The 18,683-nt window shown below is 40.9% G+C and overlaps 1 protein-coding gene across 1 annotated transcript in view; it reads left to right on the plus strand.

Annotated features, from left to right (window-relative positions):
- The first annotated feature begins 9,745 nt into the window (after positions 1–9,745).
- GARS1 (glycyl-tRNA synthetase 1) overlaps positions 9,746–18,683 on the plus strand; it is a 45,807-nt gene continuing 36,869 nt past the window's right edge. Inside the window, exon 1 of the mRNA XM_088018708.1 lies at positions 9,746–10,008. Coding sequence (XP_087874834.1) covers positions 9,787–10,008 — 222 coding nt within the window. The 5' untranslated portion in view covers positions 9,746–9,786. The remainder of the gene's footprint in view (positions 10,009–18,683) is intronic.

Consider the following 18,683-nt stretch of genomic DNA (forward strand, 5'->3'; position numbering starts at 1 on the left):
AAAAGGGATTTATAAGATGTTGGTTGAAAAAGGGAAAAAGAAAAATAAAAAATAAATAAAAAAAACAGTCAACAAAAATTAACTTTGATGAAATAATGAATCATGGTAAAAAAAAAAAAAAAAAAAAAAGCCATGCATCTATGTGCAGTATTCCCCTAGCGCTGGAGTTCTCCTATTCTCCTTGATCGATCAACTTGGTCTTGGCTTGCTGGCTGTTTGTGCTGATCTTCTGGGGGGGGGGCCTGTTGCTGTGGTTTCCAAATGTCTTTGCCGGAGGCGGAATTGCCCCGCCCTTGTCGTTCCGGGCTAAGGAAGCTGCTCCGGTTTGCTCTCAGGAGCTTTTGTTCCCTGCAAGCTCTCGGTACAGCTTTGGAGGACCAGGGCAGAAATGGTGGCCTCCCAATCTCCACTCGGAGGAGCTGAGAACTCGGGGCCCCACTCCTCAGTGTGCCCCCAGAGAAAAGCAGTCACTTCCGTGTCCCCGGTCTCCGGCCGCACTCTGTGCTCACCCGGCCTGTGACCGAGTGTTGCTATCTCTGGCACCTGACCCCGCGCGGAGTCTCCAAACCCAGCAGATCCCTGCAGTGCATTCCCGCACCGCTCCTCCCCGGGAAGGAAGGGGAGTCTCCCCGGATCTGCTGCTTGTTGGGTCCCTGCTGGGGGAGCCGTGCCCCGACTGGGCCGCAGATCACAGCCTATGGCCACCCCGAGCTGAGAGCCCGTGACTCTGCTCCGTATCTGCAGCCGGCTTCCCCGCTCTGACACCTGGGAGCTCTGCTGCACTCAGGCACCCCGGTCTCTCTGTGACCCCAACGGTCCTGAGACCACACTGTCCCGGGAGGATTCCACCCCCTGCTTAGCCACTGCAGCGACGTCCCTCCGCCGAGCCAACTTCTAAAAGGTCCGATTTTGTGCTCCGCGGCTCTAGCACTTGCCAGAAGCGGCCGGCGGAGGCCCCTCCCCCGCCGTCTTCCTCCCGAATATCGCCTCGGATTCACTTCTCCGCAAGCCCTACCTTCCAGTAAGTGGTCGCTTCTCTGTTCAGAGAGTTGTTGCTACTCTCCTGTTCAATCTCCTGTTGAGTTCGTAGGTGTTCAGAATGGTTTGATCCCTATTCAGCTGAATTCCTGAGACCAGACGAAATCTAGGTCTCCTACTCCTCCGCCATCTTGCTCCGCCCCCAGGTGCCTAGCTTTTCTGTAGTAAGGGGATTCAGGGAGGATATTATTCTCACTGCAGTGACAATCACTGTCAAAGCCTCAAAAAGTCCCTTGAAGGCCAGCAGTCTGGTAACTCACTTCTCAAGAAAAGGGATTATTTAACCAGTTCAGGGAAGAACGCTGTATTAGTTATCCATTGTTGTGTAACAAATTACCCCCAAACCTAGCAGCTTAAAAAGGCACAAACATTATTTCACAGTCTCTGTATGTCAAATAATTGGAAGCAGTCCAGCCAGATGGTTCTGGATCAGGGCCTTCCATAAGGTTAGATGCAAGACGTTGACTGGGGCTGCAGTCACCTGAAGGCTGGATTGGGGCTGGAAGGCATGGCTCCTAGGTGGTCCACTCGCGTGGCTTATGGCAGGAGGACTCAGCACCCCATTAGCACTTGGCACTGATCATAAAAGAGCTTGAATGGCTATATTAACATGAGACTAAGTAGATTTAAAGAGGTATATTTAGAGATGAAGATGAACAATTCATAATAAAAAAGTGTCATTCAGCAAAAAGATGTAACAATTATAAATGTGTACATGCCTAATAATGTCAAAATACATGAAGCAAACATGACAGAATGAAAGGTAAAAATAGACAAATTCACTCTCAGAGACTTTAACATCCTCTCTCAGTTATTGATAGAACTAAACAAAAAGTAGTAATGACAGAGAAGATCTGAAGAACACTATCAACCACCTTGTCTAACTGACTTTTATAAAACACCATGCACAACAACTGCATAATGCATATTCTTCTTAAGTACACACGGAGCATTCACCAAGGTACTGCCATACGCTGGGTCACAAAATTCACTGAAGTCGATAAATTTCAAATGCTTTTCTCTGACTACATGGGAATTAAACTAGAAGGCAACAATAAAAATAACAGTATATGTTTAAAGGTTTCAAATATTTGGAAATTAACATTCTTTTTTTTTTTTAAAGATTTTCTTTATTTGAGAGAGTGAGTGTGAGAGAGAGAGAACGAGCAGGGGGAGGGGGAGGGGCAGAGGGAGAGGGAGAAGGAGACTCCCCACTAAGCAGGGAGCCTGATGTGGGGCTCCATCCCAGGATCCCAGGATCCTGGGATCATGACCTGAGCTGAAGGCAGACGCTTAACCGACTGAGACACCCAAGGCGCCCCTAAACAACACTCTTCTTGGTAACTAATAGGTCAAAGAAGAAATCATATGGGGAATCGGGGAATTAGAAAGCATTTTAAACTATATGAAAATGAAAACACGATGTATCCAAAATTTTGGAATTCAACTAAAGCAGAACTTAGAGGCAAATCTATAATTTTAAATGTTTGTTTTAGAAAAGAAAAAAGGCTTACAATAAATTATCTAAATTCCTACCTTGAGAAACTAGAAAAAGAAGGGCAATTTAAACCCAAATTAAGTAGAAGGAAAAAATTATAAAGTAGAAATCAATGGAATAGAACATGGACAAAACAAGAGAGAACATTAACAAAGCCAAAAGTTAGATGTTTGAAAAATTGATAAATTGGCAAACATTTAGCAAGACTGACAAAGAAAAAAAAGAGGAAGAGAAAAAAAAAATCTAATTACTGATTTCAGGTATGAAATAGGGGATTTTCCTCCAGACCTTACATGTATTTAAAGAATAATATTGGAATGTTATGAGCAATTTTATGCCAATAAATCTGATGATTTATATGAAATAGCCAGATTTCTTGAAAAACAAAACTTACCAAAAAAAGACAAAAGACAAAATAGAAGACATGGATGGCTTCATTTCTATGAAAGGACTTATTCACAAATTCACTGGTGAACTCTACCAGATGGTTATGGAAGAAATAATACCCATCTTACAGAGACAGGTATTTCAGGAAACAGAAGAGAAACTCTTCCCAAATCATTTCATAAAGCCAACATAACCTTGACAGAAAGACTTTACAAAAATATTTCAAGAAGAAAATTATAGGCTAATATTGCTCATGAACATAGAGGCAAATATCTTTATCAACATATTAGCAGATCAAATCCAACAGAACGTAAGGAAGATAAAACCAAGTGGGATTTCTCCTGGCAATGGAAGGTTGATATAAAATTTGAAAAATTCAACAATGTAGTTCAGTATTATTAAGAGAATCAAGGAGAAACACCCTATAGTCATCTCAGTAAATGCATAAAGAGCATTTTATAGAATTCAGTACTTATCCATGACAAAATCTTAAGCAAACTAGGAATAGCAGGAACTTCATTAGTATAATAAAGGCATCTGCTAAAAATTCTACATCTAACATGATACTTACTTAAAGAAACATTGAACACTTTGCTTTTAAGATCAGGAACAAAGGGAAGATGTTCATCCTCACCACTTCTATTCAATATTGTACAAGATGACCCAGACTATATGGCTAGGCAAGCAAAAAAAAAAAAAAAAAAATAAATATTGGAAAGGAAGAAGTAAAACAGATTCTTTATACAAATGAGATGATTATTAATGTAGAAAATCCCAAGGAATCTACCAAAAAAAAAAAAAACACCAAAAATTCAACTACTAAAATTAGTAAATGAAAGATCACTACACAAAATCAATTATATTTCTACACATTAGCAACAAACCATTGGAAAACAAAATAACACTCAGAGTTAACAAGTAAAATACTTAAAAATAAATTTAACAAAAGACATCCAAAGCCTATATTGTTGTCAAGTCCCCCGAAACTGACCTATGGACTCACAATCCCAGCAGGTATTTTTTTCAACTGACAAGTCAATTCTAAAATTTACACAGAAATGGAAAGGACCTGGAATAGTAAAAAACAATTCTGAAAAAGAAGGGAAGAAAATGTACATTATCTGACTTCAAGACTTACTCTAAAGCAACAGTAATCAAAAAAGTGTGATAGTGACATAAAGGTTGATAGACAGATGGATCACTAGAACAGAATAGGGATCAGAGAAATAGCCTTACACTTACATAGTCAATTTATTTTCAACAAAGGCACCATACCTGATCAATGGTGAAATAAATATTGTGAGCTTTTTTCCTTTTAACAATTGGTGTTGGGGAAGATGGTGGAATAGGAGGACCTTAAGCTTGTCCTGTCCCATGCCCACAACTAGATAATACTCACAGCAGTGTAAATAACCCCCAAAACAATCTGAAGACTGGTAGAACAACTGAAGGTTGAGAAGAGGCCACATCAAAGAAGGTAGGAAGGGTGAAGACACAGTCTGGGAGCAAAATGGACCACGGCCATCTGCGGTGGGGAGGAAGCTGGTGGCACGGAGAAGGGCAGAAAACAGACTATCACACCAGAGAGCTCATAAACAGGGAGGATGAATCCTCATAATATTTGCCTTTGAAAGCCAGAGGGGTCAGTTTCATGAGTTCTTACAACCAGCAGGATTTAAAGCCTAGGATACTAAAAATCTGCAGGCTCAGCTCTGGGAGAGCCTGGAAGGGTTTAGGAAGTGGAATACTTATCCTTAAAGACATAGCAGGACAAACAGTCTATGCAGATACAGCATAGACCCAGCAGTCTGACAAATGTCAGGGGCAGACGAGAGGGAGAGTGATTTGCTCATCTCAGAGTGTGGCTCAGAGAGACAGGGATCACCCAGGGAGAGCCCTCTAGGAACAAAGGAGCTGGCAGGCATTATTTCCCTCCCATGCAGCTCAGCATAAACATGGGCCACCTGCAGGAAGCAGCACCTCAACAAAACTCTCTACTTTGCACCAAGCCTCGCCCTCCACGCTTCAAGGGTCCATTCACTTCCAGCCATGCTCACTTCAGTTCTGGCACTGCGGGACCCTCCCACAGAAGACCTGTGCAAATCCTGCCAACACCACAACATCTCTTGGACTTGTGCATTTTGCAGGACCTCAGTTCCAGTGGCAGTGGGAGTATGCCTTGTTTCACAAGCAGACCAACCCACACCTTGTTAAAATGCCTCCCACTCCTGCTGGGGACCAAACACTGCCCACAAATAGGCAAAGAAAGCCTCTGCAAACAACTAGATTGAAGGAAAATTAGGCCAAGACTCAACAGCAGAGTGCAGGCAACACACATAGGAGATAATCCCTGAAGTGCCAGGCCCTGAGGAACAGGGAACACTACACTGCAGGGCACTATAGGACCTCTTCTTCATAATGCTGTTATTGTTAAGAGCAAGAAAAGTAGCTGACTTTCCTAACACAAAGAAACACACACAAAAATCAGACAAAATGAGGAGACAGAGAAATATCTCCCAGATGAAAGAACAGGAGCAAACCACAGCAAGAGACCAAAGTGAAATGGATATAAGTAATATGCCTGATAAAGATTTTAAAGTAATGATCATAAAGATACTCACTGGACTTGAGAAAAGAGTGGGGAACATCAGTGAAACCCTTAACACAGAGATAAAAAAAAAGAACCAATCAGAGATCAAGAACATAATAAATGAAATAAGAAATACACTTGATGGAATAAGTAGCAGGCTAGAAGTAGAGGAATGAATTAACGAACTGGAAGACAGAGTTATGGAAAGTAACCAAGCTGAGCAAAGGAGAGGAAAGAAAATCATGCAAACTAAGAATAGTCTTAGGGAACAACAACAAACAAAACCCAAACCCAGCAAAAGGAAGGAAATAATAAACAATAGACAAAAACAAATAATATAGAAACTAAAAAAAATAGGGCGCCTAGGTGGCTCAGTCGGTTAAGCATCTACCTTTGGCTCAGGTCATGATCCCAGGGTCCTGGGATTGAGCCCCGCATCGGGCTCCCTGCTCAGTGGGGAGCCTGCTTCTCCCTCTACCCTTCCCCCTCTACTTGTGCTCTCTCACTCTCTCTCTCAAATAAATAAGTAAAATCTTAAAAAAAAAAAGAAAACAATCTCATTTACAATTGCACGAAAAACAACAAAATACTGGGAATAAACTTAACCAAAGAGGTGAAAGACCTAAACAAAACAAAACAAAAAACCAAAAAACACAGAGGTGGAAGACTGAAAACTATAAAACACTGATGAAAGAAATTCAAGACAATGCAAAGAAATGCAATGATATCCCATGTTCATGGGTTGGAAGAACAAATATTGTTAAAATGTCCATACTACCCAGAGCAATAGACACATTTAATGCATACCTATTAAAATATGATTTTTCACAGAATAGAATAAGCAATCCTAAAATTTGTATAGAACCATAAAAGACCCCCAATAGCCAAAGCAATCTTGAAAAAGAAAAGCAAAGCTGGAGGCATCACAATTCCAGACTTCACATTATATTACAAAGTGGTAATAATCAAAACAGTATGGTCCTGGCATAAAAATAAACACACAGATCAATGGAGTAGAACAGAAAATCCAGAAATAAACCCACAATGATATGGTCAATTCATCTTTGATAGAGAAGAAATGAATATCCAAAGGGAAAAAAGACAGTCTCTTCAACAAATGGTATTGGGAAAACTGGACAGCTAGATGCAAAAGAATGAAACTAGATGACTTTCTTTCATCATGCACAAAAATAAACTCAAAATGGATTAAAGACCTAAATGTGAGACCTAAAACCATAAAAATCCTAGAAGAGCACAGGTAGTAATCTCTCTGAAATTATCTGTAGCAACATTTTTCTAGATATGTGTCCTGAGGCAAAGGAAATAAATGCAAAAATAAACTATTGAGACTACATCAAAATAAAAAGTTTCTGCACAGCAAAGGAAACAATCAACAAAACTAAAAGGCAACCTACTGAATGGGAGAAGATATTCGCAAATGACCTATCTGATAAAGGGTTAGTATTCAAAACATATAAAGAACTGATACAACTCAATACCTAAAAACCAAATAATCCAATTAAAAAATTGGCAGAAGACATACAGATGGCCAACAGACACAAGGAAAGATGCTCAACATCACTCATCATCAGGGAAATACAAATCAAAACCACAGTGCGCTATCATCTCACACCAGTTAGAATGGCTAAAATAAAAAATACAAGAAAAAAACAAGTGTTGATGAGGATGTGGAGAAAAAGGAACCCTCTTGTACTGTTGGTGGGAATGCAAACCAGTGTAGCCACTGTGGAAAACAGGATGGAGCTTCCTCAAAAAATTAAAAATAGAACTACCTTACCATCCAGTAATCACACTATTGGGTATTTACCCCCAAAATACAAAAACACTGATACAAAGGGATACATGCACCCCTATGTTTATTTTTTTTAAAAGATTTATTTATTTATTTGAGACAGAGAGAGAGAGAGCATGAGCCGGGGGCGGGGAGGGGCATGGGGAGAGGGAGAAGCAGACTCCCCGCTGAGCAGGGAGCCTAATGTGGGACACGATCCCAGGACCCTGGGATCATGAGCTGAGTCGAAGGCAGATGCTTAACCGACTAAGCCACCCAGGCGCCCACTCCTATGTTTATTGCAGCATTATTTACAATAGCCAAATTATGCAAGCAGCCCAAGTATCCATCGATAGATGAATGGATAAAGAAGATGTGAAGGATATATCTACAATGGAATAGTATTCAGCTATAAAAAAAAGAATGAAATCTTGCCATTTACAACAACATGGATGGAGCTAGAGAGCATAATGGTAAGTAAAATAAATCTGTCAGAGAAAGACAAGTACCACATGATCTCACTCATATTTGGAATTTAAGAAACAAAACAAATGAGCTAAAGAAAAAAAAAAAGAGAGAAACTGAACTTCATTAAGTTATACGTTAAACCTGCCTCTGCCCCCAGCTCACATTCTGGTCCTCTATTCAGTAGCTGTGTGACCACGGCCAAGTTATTTAGATCTCAGCGCTCTGAATCTTGAACCTATAAAATGGGAATTATTGAAGAGTCTATCTTATTGGATTGTGAATAAACTTACAGGAGATAAATTGGAATGCTAACTTGTACATAGTATGCCCTCAATGAATATAATCTATTATTATTGTCTTGTAGATGTAGTTTCCCAAGGGAAACCACTTAGGAAATTCTGCTAAGGGCCATGTGGACCTATTGAAGTGTACTGAGCAGAGAAGCAAAATGCACAGCTTTGCCTTTTAGAAATAATCACTGAGGTAGCAGTAGGGAGGATGAACTGGAGGGGGGAAAACAGATTTGGAGACTAGAGCTGGGACTGTCCTCATGTGAATATCCATGAGACATTATTGATTTAAAGAATTGAAAATACATATAGAAGTATATTCAAAATATACAGAATTTGAATATGTTTTAATAATAATGTAAACAAGAGTATATGTGAACATTAAAACTGTTTTTATCTTTAAAAATATTAAATTCAAAATTACCTATTAAAATGAAGCCAAATAAAGATGGCGATTAATGTCAAATCTTGAAATAAAAGTTTTAAAAACACAAATGGTTTAATACTGCAGACAGTTCTTCTGCACCTGCCCTGCTTATGCTCAACTGTCAGTACTTCTCCAGAATCACAAATTGGAACAGGAAGAGAATATGGACTTCCGTAGTACTGGGAAAGGCAACTTCATTCTGGTGAGCCTGTCTACTCTCCAAAGCTCCTGGGGTGATCACAGGGAAGGTGTGTATGGTTGGCTCTAATAGATGCCATCAAACAGTTCTTTAATGCAGCTGTGTGGGACAGACAGTCCCAGAGTCTCACTTGCCATTTTCCATCATTTTAATTTTAGACATTCTGGTGGGTGTGCGCAATGCTATTTCTATAACCAACACTTTATTTTTCTATTCTCTCTCTGGAAAGGGAATCCAGCTTTGCCTGCCAACCCACCTCTGGGGCAGAAAGGAGGGAGGAAGTCATCTCTGGAGGGTAGTCAGCGGGGCCCCAAGCACAAGAGGGCAGGTCTCCTGGGGCAAGGCCACACAGGAGGGAATCGCGGGCACCTGGAGTCTCAGCTCCACTCCCCTGCATTATCTTTTTTCCTAGTCTTTTCTCCTCTCTTTGCCTCTTGCCTTTCCTCATGTCCGCTGGTGCAAATCCTGCCCGCCCTCAAAAGTTGCTCAGAACTCACCTTTTCAAAAAACACCCTCACCTCTCCTCCGCCTTTCCCCAGCTATTTTCTTGAAGTCCGTAAGGCATGGGTGTGTTAATGGGCAAATCATTAACCTCTTTTGTGTCTTCACACGAGGAGCATGAGAGCTTGAGCAACACTGAGGCTACGTCCCTGAGTTGATGGGATATGAGCCTTTAAGGCCCCGGGGCGCACGAACACAAACAGAAGTGTGTATTTCCGTGGGTGAGCCCGAGTGTCAGTGCCCAAAGCCTACGCTTTGACGGTCCTTGTGCGTCTCAGTCTGCAAGTCTCGGATGGGGCTGCGTCCGGGAATGTCCACCCTGGGGTGGCCTGGCTCATCTTTGTGCAAGTCTGTTGGCGGGGTGTTACCTGCGATCCCACAGCCCTCCCAAGCGCCCTAGGTGGAGCGAGCCGTCTGGATTCTCCGAAGGACTGCGGGTTCTGTGTCGAATCTGCCGGTCGCCGCGTCGCGGGGTGGGGAATGTGCGGCTGCGCGCGCGCCGCGGCGTTTACGCGGCGATTTCATCATGCTCCCGGCCAGGCCGCGCGCGCCGCTTCCGCCGCCGCCCGCTCCGGACCGCCCAGGCCCGCGGGCTCATGCACTCTCTGCGCTCGGCGCTGCTTAGAACCGCCCGCGCCGCGCTGCTGCTGTCGCTGCCCTCCCGGCTCCCGGCCCGGCCTCCGCTCCCGCCCTGCCGGCCCCTCAGCGCGCGCGCCCGCGCCCAGACCTCATTCCCCGCCGCCGCCTCCCGGAGCAGCATGGACGGCTCCGGGGCTGAGGAAGTGCTAGCCCCTCTCAGGCTTGCCGTGCGCCAGCAGGTACTGGCATTCTGCGCCTCCCCCGGGCCCCGGTCTCTCCTCCCCCTGGTCTGCTCTCCGTCATCCTCTCTCCTCCTCTGGCACCCGTCCACCGCGCCGGTTGCCCCTCTCCTTCATCCGCTGGAAGCCCTTGGTTTCTTGGTATCTTCCTCGCCTCCCCCACTTTGTGGACTCCAGTCCCCGCGTGCGTCGGCCACCTTCCTTGCCGTGGACCCGCGTCCTAGCTTCTCCTTGGGTGACTCCCTCGGATCCCATCCGACATCCTGCGTCCCTCCCCTCGCGATCTGCTCTCCTTTCCCAGTCCTTGTTAATGTCTGCGCCTCTCCTTTCTCCGTTGGGGCTGGGATCTGTGTCCTTTGGTTACTCCTGGCCTAGCTCAGTATCCTCAACTTCCAGTTTTCCAGTCTCTGCGGTGTTCTTTGTGCCACCCGGGTGGCGAGGTTCCTAATTCTTCCCCGGTCAGGGGCGAGGCTGTCGGTTCTGTCTTACTACGGCAGGACTCTTTTTTAAATCTTCAGAATGCTTTGCATAGTGTTTCCTCCTTGACACCTTCCTTCATTCAGTGCTTAGTTAGCCAGATGATCGGCTGAGAAAATAAAAAGTTGAAACGTGGATGTGAAAAGGTGTTAAACTTCTTTTTCTAATCATGATGTGAGTTCATTGTCCTTCGCTCATCGTCCTTCGCTCACTCCTGTCATCTTCTTTGGGTTCCCAAAAGACTATTTGGAGTGAGTGAGCTTTCAGATCGTAAACCTGGGAAACTGGACATGTTCCTGAGTTACTGGGTGAAGTCAGCCATCCTCTGTATGGAACATTTTGAAATTTGATTTTGGGGTAGGGAGGGAAGTTTCATGGGCTAGAGAGCTTGGTGATTTAATACAGGCCTCCTTTACCTAGGGCACTGCATGAATATTAGAATTTAGAGAGGACAAGGAAAATGATTAGCTCAAGTGGATTCTCACATCCAGTCAGGCAAAGCCAAAAGCTTGGAATAGGACCCGGGTGTCTGTGACCTAGTAGTAAACACCAAATGGGCTTCTTCCGCACCGGTGCCTGATGCAATAACTTGCCTTAGCTACGGAGGGTGGAACCCTGCCTCGGAAATAATTCATTGGGGCAGAGTTGCCAAAAATTAAGCAAATTCTGCCACTTTGTAATGTCTACTTCTCTCCAGTTTGAGCCTGATTCAGTAGTGTTTCGTTTTGAAATTTCACTATAGGCTTAATTTTTTATTTTTGGTATTTATTGGTATTATTCTGTCTCCCTCCACCCACCCTACCCAAATAAAATTAGGTGTGGTTCCTTGTCCTTTCTGTAACTCTCAATTTTTTTTCTCATATCCTTTACTTGGGGAGGGAGAATACATCTAATTTGGAAAAACACACACCCAAACCCCTCCCTCTGCCACGTTAGCCTGAAACTGCAGTGCAAATTACCCATGTGTAGTAAGACTGTGGAACTAGTTAACTGAAGTAAACTTTGATCCTGGAACAGCCTTCTGATGTGATTACTATTTAGTGTATTGTTTATGTTGGCTTGGGTTTTTTGTTTTGTTTGGTTTTTGGTACTTTCGAGATTTTTTTTCTGAAGATATAAGTTCTAGTTCTTTTTCTCTTTCTCTGGGACCACACATTTATCAGTTAGCTACCTGGAACCTTGAATCACACAGATTCCAGTGTCAGCTGGAAGGGAATTTAAAGGTCATCTAGTTAAAGCTCTTTTTTTGCTTATGAGGAAATGAGACACATTGTCACATCTATCCATTTGACATATTTCCATTGTGAAGTTTGTGCAATTGAAGACATTCTTGGAGTGGGATTTTTAAGGCGCTTAACAACTGGTCTTGTTAGTGGCATGTGTTTTATATAAATAGGCTAATCTGCTTGACTACGTGGATGCTGTTGCTTTTAAAGGTTTGGCTTATTGATGGACTGAAATGAATTTTCCCCGTGGCATATTCTTAGTTATTTCCTGGAGAACTAGTTATGGAACTTGTAGGAGGGCTTCAGAGCATCTAGAAAACACATTAGTTGTTTGATCAAGGGCACACTGGGGCACTTGAGGTATTTATTTATTTATTTATTTAATTTATTTATTTTTAAGTAATCTCCACCCCCAGCTTAGGGCTCAAACTCAGGACCCTCAATTGCACCTGAGGGCAACTGAGTTTTTTTAAAAAGTTGGGAATTGGGGCATCTGGGTGGCTCAGTCGGTTAAGCATCCGACTCGGTTTCTGCTCAGGATCATGATCTCAGGATCGTGGAATCAAGCCCTGTGTCAAGCTCCATGCTCACTGGGGAGTCTGCTTAAGATTCTCTTCCTGTCCCTCTGCCCCTCCCCTGCTTGTGCTTTCACTCTCCCTCTAAAATAAATAAATAAATAAATAAATCTTTAAAAAATAAAATAAAATGTTATTTAAAAAAAAAAAGTTGGGAATGAGCACAGTGTGGCCAGCCTTCATTTTGCCAAATAAGAGTAAGTCAAAAACTAGTATAATTCTCACACTACCATCTACTTTCCTCTTTTATTTTATAAAAGAAAGTATATTTTAATACAAAAAATCAGATAATTTGAAAGAGCAGTCCTTTTTTTTAAGATTTATTTATTTTAAAGATTTTATTTATCTATTTGACAGAGGGAGCCCAAGCAGAGGGAGCTGCAGGCAGAGAGGGAGAAGCAGGCTCCCTGCTGAGCAAAGATTCCCAGGACCCTGGGATCATGACCTCAACCAAAGGCAGACACTTAACTGACTGAGCCACCCAGGTGCCCCAAGATTTTATTTTTAAGTAATCTCTACACCCAAGGTGGGGGCTTGAACGTACAACTCTTAGATTAAGAGTTGCATGCTCTACTGCCTGAGCCAGCCAGGTGCTCCAATTTTTTTAAAAAGCCGTCTCTTATATTTAGCTTTCATTATTTTATTTTTAATTTTTTAAAAAATTAATTTTTAGGGTGCCTGGGTGGCTCAGTTGGTTAAGTGACTGCCTTCGGCTCGGGTCATGATCCTGGAGTCCTGGGATCAAGTCCCACATTGGGCTCCCTGCTCAGCCGGGAGTCTCCTTCTCCCTCTGATCTTCCCCCCTCTTGTGCTCTCTCTCTCTCTCATTCTCTCTCTCAAATAAATAAATAAAATCTTTAAAAAAAATAAAAATTTAATTTTTATTCAGCTTTTTTATATTTAATAGGTTTAGGTTTGGAAAAAAGATCTAATACAGTGTCTTTTTTTTCCTTTTACCCTGTGTTGGAAAAACCTCTGTCTTGGAGTGTCTTGTTTGGAAACAGTTGCTGTAGGGCAGTGGTTCTCTGGTCTTCAAACCCTTGGAGGTCTTCAAAATCAAAGCCATTTTCATAATGAAATTGAGATGTTATTTTCACTTTTTACTCTGTTATTTGCATAGAAGATATAAAAGTCATGGTGGATAAAACTGCCTGCCCTTAGAACTAAACACATGAGGACACCACGTCATACTCTGTCATATCCTAACAGTTAAAAAAAAAAAGTTTTGCTTTAGAGTGTCCTTGATGGAGCAGCAAAAATTATTAATTTTATTAAATCCAGACCTTTGTACACCTTTTTAGTGTTCTGTGTGACAAAATGGGAAATACGTATAAAGCATATGGAAACATGATGGTCTCAGGAAAAACATTTGTATGATTGAGTTGCAAGCTGAACTATCTGCTTATTTTCATGGAACACTATTTGTAAAATTCAATTTTGGCTACTGGGCATTCATTTTCTGAAATATGAGTGAAGTGCACCTGTCATTTCAAGAAAACAACTGGTATATTTATAGCTAATAATAAAATCACGTTTTTGGTTAATTTTAGAGTTTTGGAAACATCTGCTGCATGAACTAGACAGCTTCACAGTATTTACAGACTTTTCTGATGGGATGAGTAATGATATTAACAAATGTACTTTTTTTGATATAGTGTAATAAGTGGGTCAGTATCTAGAAGATTTGCATAACTCAGTATTTTCCATATGACAATGCATGACGTTATGGAATCAAATATTGGTAAAAGATTTATCCAGAGTCTAAGATACATTAATAGATTTAATGTAACAGGGTATAAAAAGTTCATTGGTATAGTTTCCAATTCCACATTGCTATTAACTTTTATGAAATAACCTTTAAGAAACTACCACTTGTCAGAATTTGGGTATAGTCTAAAAGAAGAATATCCACAATTATTTGAAAAAGCTTTTAAAATTCTCCCCTTTCTAACTTGTGATATTCTTTGTATACTTCACCATTAAAATGCTATATTGCAAGAGAGGCAGATATGCAAATCTAGCTGTCTTCTATTAAGCTAGAAATTAAGGGGTTTGCAAAATTATAAAACCTCTTCTCACTATTTGTTTTGTTTTGGAAAATACATTTTCACAGAAATGTTATTTTTATGCACATTGGCACGTATTGAGCTTTTATTATTTAAATGAATTAATATTTTAAAATTTGCATTTTAATTTCTAATATAGTAAAAATTGGTAGAAATAACCCACAATAACAAAAACTTTTTGGGGTTCTCGGTAATTTTTAACAGTATAAAGAGGTTCTAAGGCCAAGAAGTTGTAGAACTGATGTTTTAGGGGAATGGAAGTGTCTGATTTATATGAAGACAGATTTGGGCTCTTGTTTGGAATGTAGCCCCCAGAAGCTCCCATTTCCCCAGCCTGTTTTACCCTTTACAGCTCAGTGTTCTCTCTTATCCTCTCATTGTCTCCACTTTCTTATTTCTCATTTCATTCCTTTATCCACTGCTCTCTGCCCTTGGCCTCTACTATTGCCCTTTCCTGGTACCCTAAAGGGTACTTTTCAGTAATCATCATTTTACCTATCTTCAGCATTTAATTGTGTTGATCATACTCTCCTGTCAAGAATGCCCCCCGCCAGCCCCAGCTTTGTCTAAATATGAGGTGAGATTCTGTAGCTGAAGAAATATATATCTCAAGGTCTCAGTGCAAACAGGATCTGTTGAGATGACTTTCACTTGAGCTGGAGGTTTAGGGAGGAAGTGGTATAGAGATTTGGTTATGTATTTTCAGTATCATTGCTTGGAATTAAGAGGTCACTGAAATGATTTAGGTGGATGTAACTTGACGCTCTAACGAAGTAATTAGTATTGAGAAAAATAACCAAGAAAGACTTTTTTTTTTTTAAACCTGTAGTAAAATTTAATAATTGTCAAAACTGGAGAGGTTTTGCAGAATTGCTAAGTGGACTTTCTTTATACCCTTGCATATTTTTGTGTTGATGCATCTAGTAATAAAAATGTAGGCTATAGGGTGCCTAGGTGGCTCAGTCGGTTAAGCGTCCAACGCTTGATTTTGCTTCAGGTCATGATCTCAGGGTCCTGGGATCCAGCCCTGTGTCAGGCTCTGCGCTCAGTGGGGAGTCTGCTTGAGATTCTCTTCCTCCCTCTCTGTCTGCCCCTCCCCTCCCCCAGCTCTCTCTCTCTCAATTAAATAAATAAGTCTTTAAAAAAAAAAAGTGTAGGCTCTGAAGTTATATTTCCAGGGTTTGGATCTGACCCCACTGTCTACTAGCTGGTGATGTTCAGCAAATTATTTAACCTTTCTGTAGCCAAACTTCTTCATCTGTAATATGGGAATGGAGTTATAAACATTAAAATGAGATAGTTCATGTTAAGTGCTGAGAATGCTGCCCACCGTGCATATACTAAGGTCTTGCTAAAATGTTAGATATTGTTCTGAGATGATTGTGGCTTACTGGGGGTACTAGTTTTACCAAACCATTGCTGGCATGGAGCTCACATTTTCTTGTGATTGTCAGTTTGAAAACATTTTGCACCTTTAGGAGAGGATTGATGTCTTCTGAATTTGGTGAGATGGGGTGCTAGAAAAGCCTTTTTAGTGGTTTCTTGGGAGGTCTTTTGTAATGATTTACCATCTGAAATGCTAATGGTAGGAATAGATGTGTGAATAATATTACTTGTGTTTCAGTATTTCAAATTTTCTTTTGCTGTGATTGGGAAGACACAGATGAAACTCACATCTTAGTAGTAGTAAGAAGACTTAGGGTGAAGAGCCTTGGATTTTTCTCTGATTTTCTGGACTAAGAGTACCCATTAAAGCTCTTGCTTAATCCACAAAGGGCAAATGAAAAGTTTATGAAGTTTTTTGTCAATAATTATAAAACATTTGGGAATCTGAGATGAACTCAATCATAACAGGATTCTTCTACCTACATGTGTGTAAAGCTAGGTGAGGAAATGTTTTCTTGTTGGTTTTTCTTGGCCGGCTGAATATGCACCATGATATATATGAAGGATCCATGAAGAAGATCCCTTGGAATGATTTCTCATCTAATAGCTACTCTGCTTTATAATCACAGGCTCTTAGTTCTAATATATGTCTTTATGGTAGGAATTTATCCAGGGGCTAAGCTGCTGCTTTTTTTTTTTTTAAGATTTTATTTATTTATTTGACAGAGAGAGACACAGCGAGATAGGGAACACAAGCAGGGGGAGTGGGAAAGGGAGAACAGGCTTCCTGCTGAGCAGGGAGCCCGAGGTGGGGCTTGATCTCAGGACCCTGGGACCATGACCTGAGCTGAAGGCAGACGCTCAACAACTGAGCCACCAGGTGCCCCAGGGACTAAGCTTCTTAAGGATAATTTAGAGATATTGATGATATTTCATGTCAGTTTTATTCGGCACATATACACATACATGCAAGCGCAACCCAAAATATAGTTGAACAGTGAACAAAGAAGGAAGAAAAATAATTAGATACTAGGACTGTTTAAGTACCTTCATTCCATGTTTAGATTACCCCCAATTCTTTTGTTTTCAGGATTGGATCATTATAAATCATGGTTTAATTATTCTATTATTCAAAATAAACATGATTATTTCCTTTCTTCACTGCATTTTACAGATGATTAACTCAGTGTAGGAATCCTTACTCTCACACTGTTTCTATCTATTTATTTTTAAAGATTTTCTTTATTTATTTGTCAGAGAGAGAGAGCACAAGCTGGGGGAGCAGCCGGCAGAGGGAGAGGGAGAAGCAGGCCCCGCTGAGCAAGGAGCCCGACCTAGGGCTCGATCCCAGGACCCCGGGACCATGACCTGAGCCAAAGGCAGATGCTTAATTGACTGAGACACCCAGGTGCCCCACACTGCTTCTTTTTAATAGCTGCATTTGATGTATGTGTTCTGTACCTTGATGTATGTGTTCTGTACCTGAATCTTAAAAAATGAAAAAAAAAGTGTTTCAGGGGAATTTATTTTTAAATTCTTCCTGCCTTTACTTGTGGCCTTGCTTGCTAGTATTCTCTGAGAAGCTTCAAAAGAAAAGGTAGATGAAGTATGTGGGAGTGTTAACCCTTGACACAGTGGTTAGATATTCGAAAGAACTACTTGCTTACTTCTTTCAGACATTCAAAAAGAACTACCATTTGCCAACCTCTTTTCAAAACAAAGGCTTTCACAGAATTCTTATCCTCATGAAAAAGCCCTGTTAGTGAACATTTATGAGATAGGTGTTCTGATAGGTAGAGAAAAGGAAAAGAAGCACTGAGTGAGTAAAGAATAAGTCAGTAGATATTTACTGAATACTAAGTGCTTTGTACTTTGCTAGATTTAGGTTGTGGTATCAGTCAATAAGTATTTGAGCGCCAGAATTGACATGCCAGAATTCCCATCTTTAAAGAGCCTACTTTATTCTGACAGGGACAAATAAAATGCATGTAAATAAATAAGCCACTGCATTGACTGGGTGACTTCAGTTATTGTAAGTGTAATGAAGAAGCCAAAATAAAGTTAGAAGACGACTGAAGATGTTTCTTTCGCTAGAGAGGTCAGGATAATAGAATAAAAACTGCTAGTGTAATAACAGACCAGACTTATTTGCATATGATAAAGAATAAGAGGAATAACTAATTCAGTGGCTCTGAACTTTCAGACCTAGTGTCCCCTTTTACACCAGATATTTTGGAATCCACTAATGAAATTCATACAAGATATCTACAAGATCTAATTAAAGAAAAATATATGTACACATAATGTTTTAAATGTAATACAAAGAAATAAAGTAATTTATGATAAAATAATATGCATTTCAATATGTAAATTGTTGGGTATGAATCTACTGGAAGTTATATGGAAGTAAGCAGATGCTCCTACCTATACATAGATTTACACTGAGTGTAGTTGCAATGGATACACATTGATAAAGGTATATCCTTTTGGTTGCTCAGATACCAGACAACATTGCTATTGGTCACATGTTATTTTTTGTTTGTTTCAAATAATACCAACTCTCTGTAAAATTGTGAACAAAAACAGTATATAGTCTTCTTTTAAATTACATTTTCCTGGGTGCATTCCTGGAAAACTCAGTGTATGTTAAAACTGGGAGAATACTTCTCATTACACGTAAGCAGAGTTAGGTTCCAGGTTAGATAATTATAAACATCTTTGTCACCTCCTGACCAGGACATTCTAAAGTAGAGTGAATCGCAGAAAGGAAAACTGTTACCAAGTGAGGGGAAGTAAGTGGAAGCTTAAGAAAATGTCAGCAGCAAGGGGAAAGGGTAATGACAGGTCCTTCAAAGGAACTTGGGTTTTAGAAGTAGCAAAGAAGAATCAGTTTGAAAGTGCATTGGGGAATAAGGAGGACATCTATTCCATTTCCAGCCCCTGAG

This window comes from Eumetopias jubatus, unplaced genomic scaffold (assembly GCF_037043125.1).
Source record: "Eumetopias jubatus isolate StellerSeaLion01/CBP00866 unplaced genomic scaffold, mEumJub1_p1.0 scaffold_14, whole genome shotgun sequence".
NCBI lineage: Eukaryota > Metazoa > Chordata > Mammalia > Carnivora > Otariidae > Eumetopias > Eumetopias jubatus.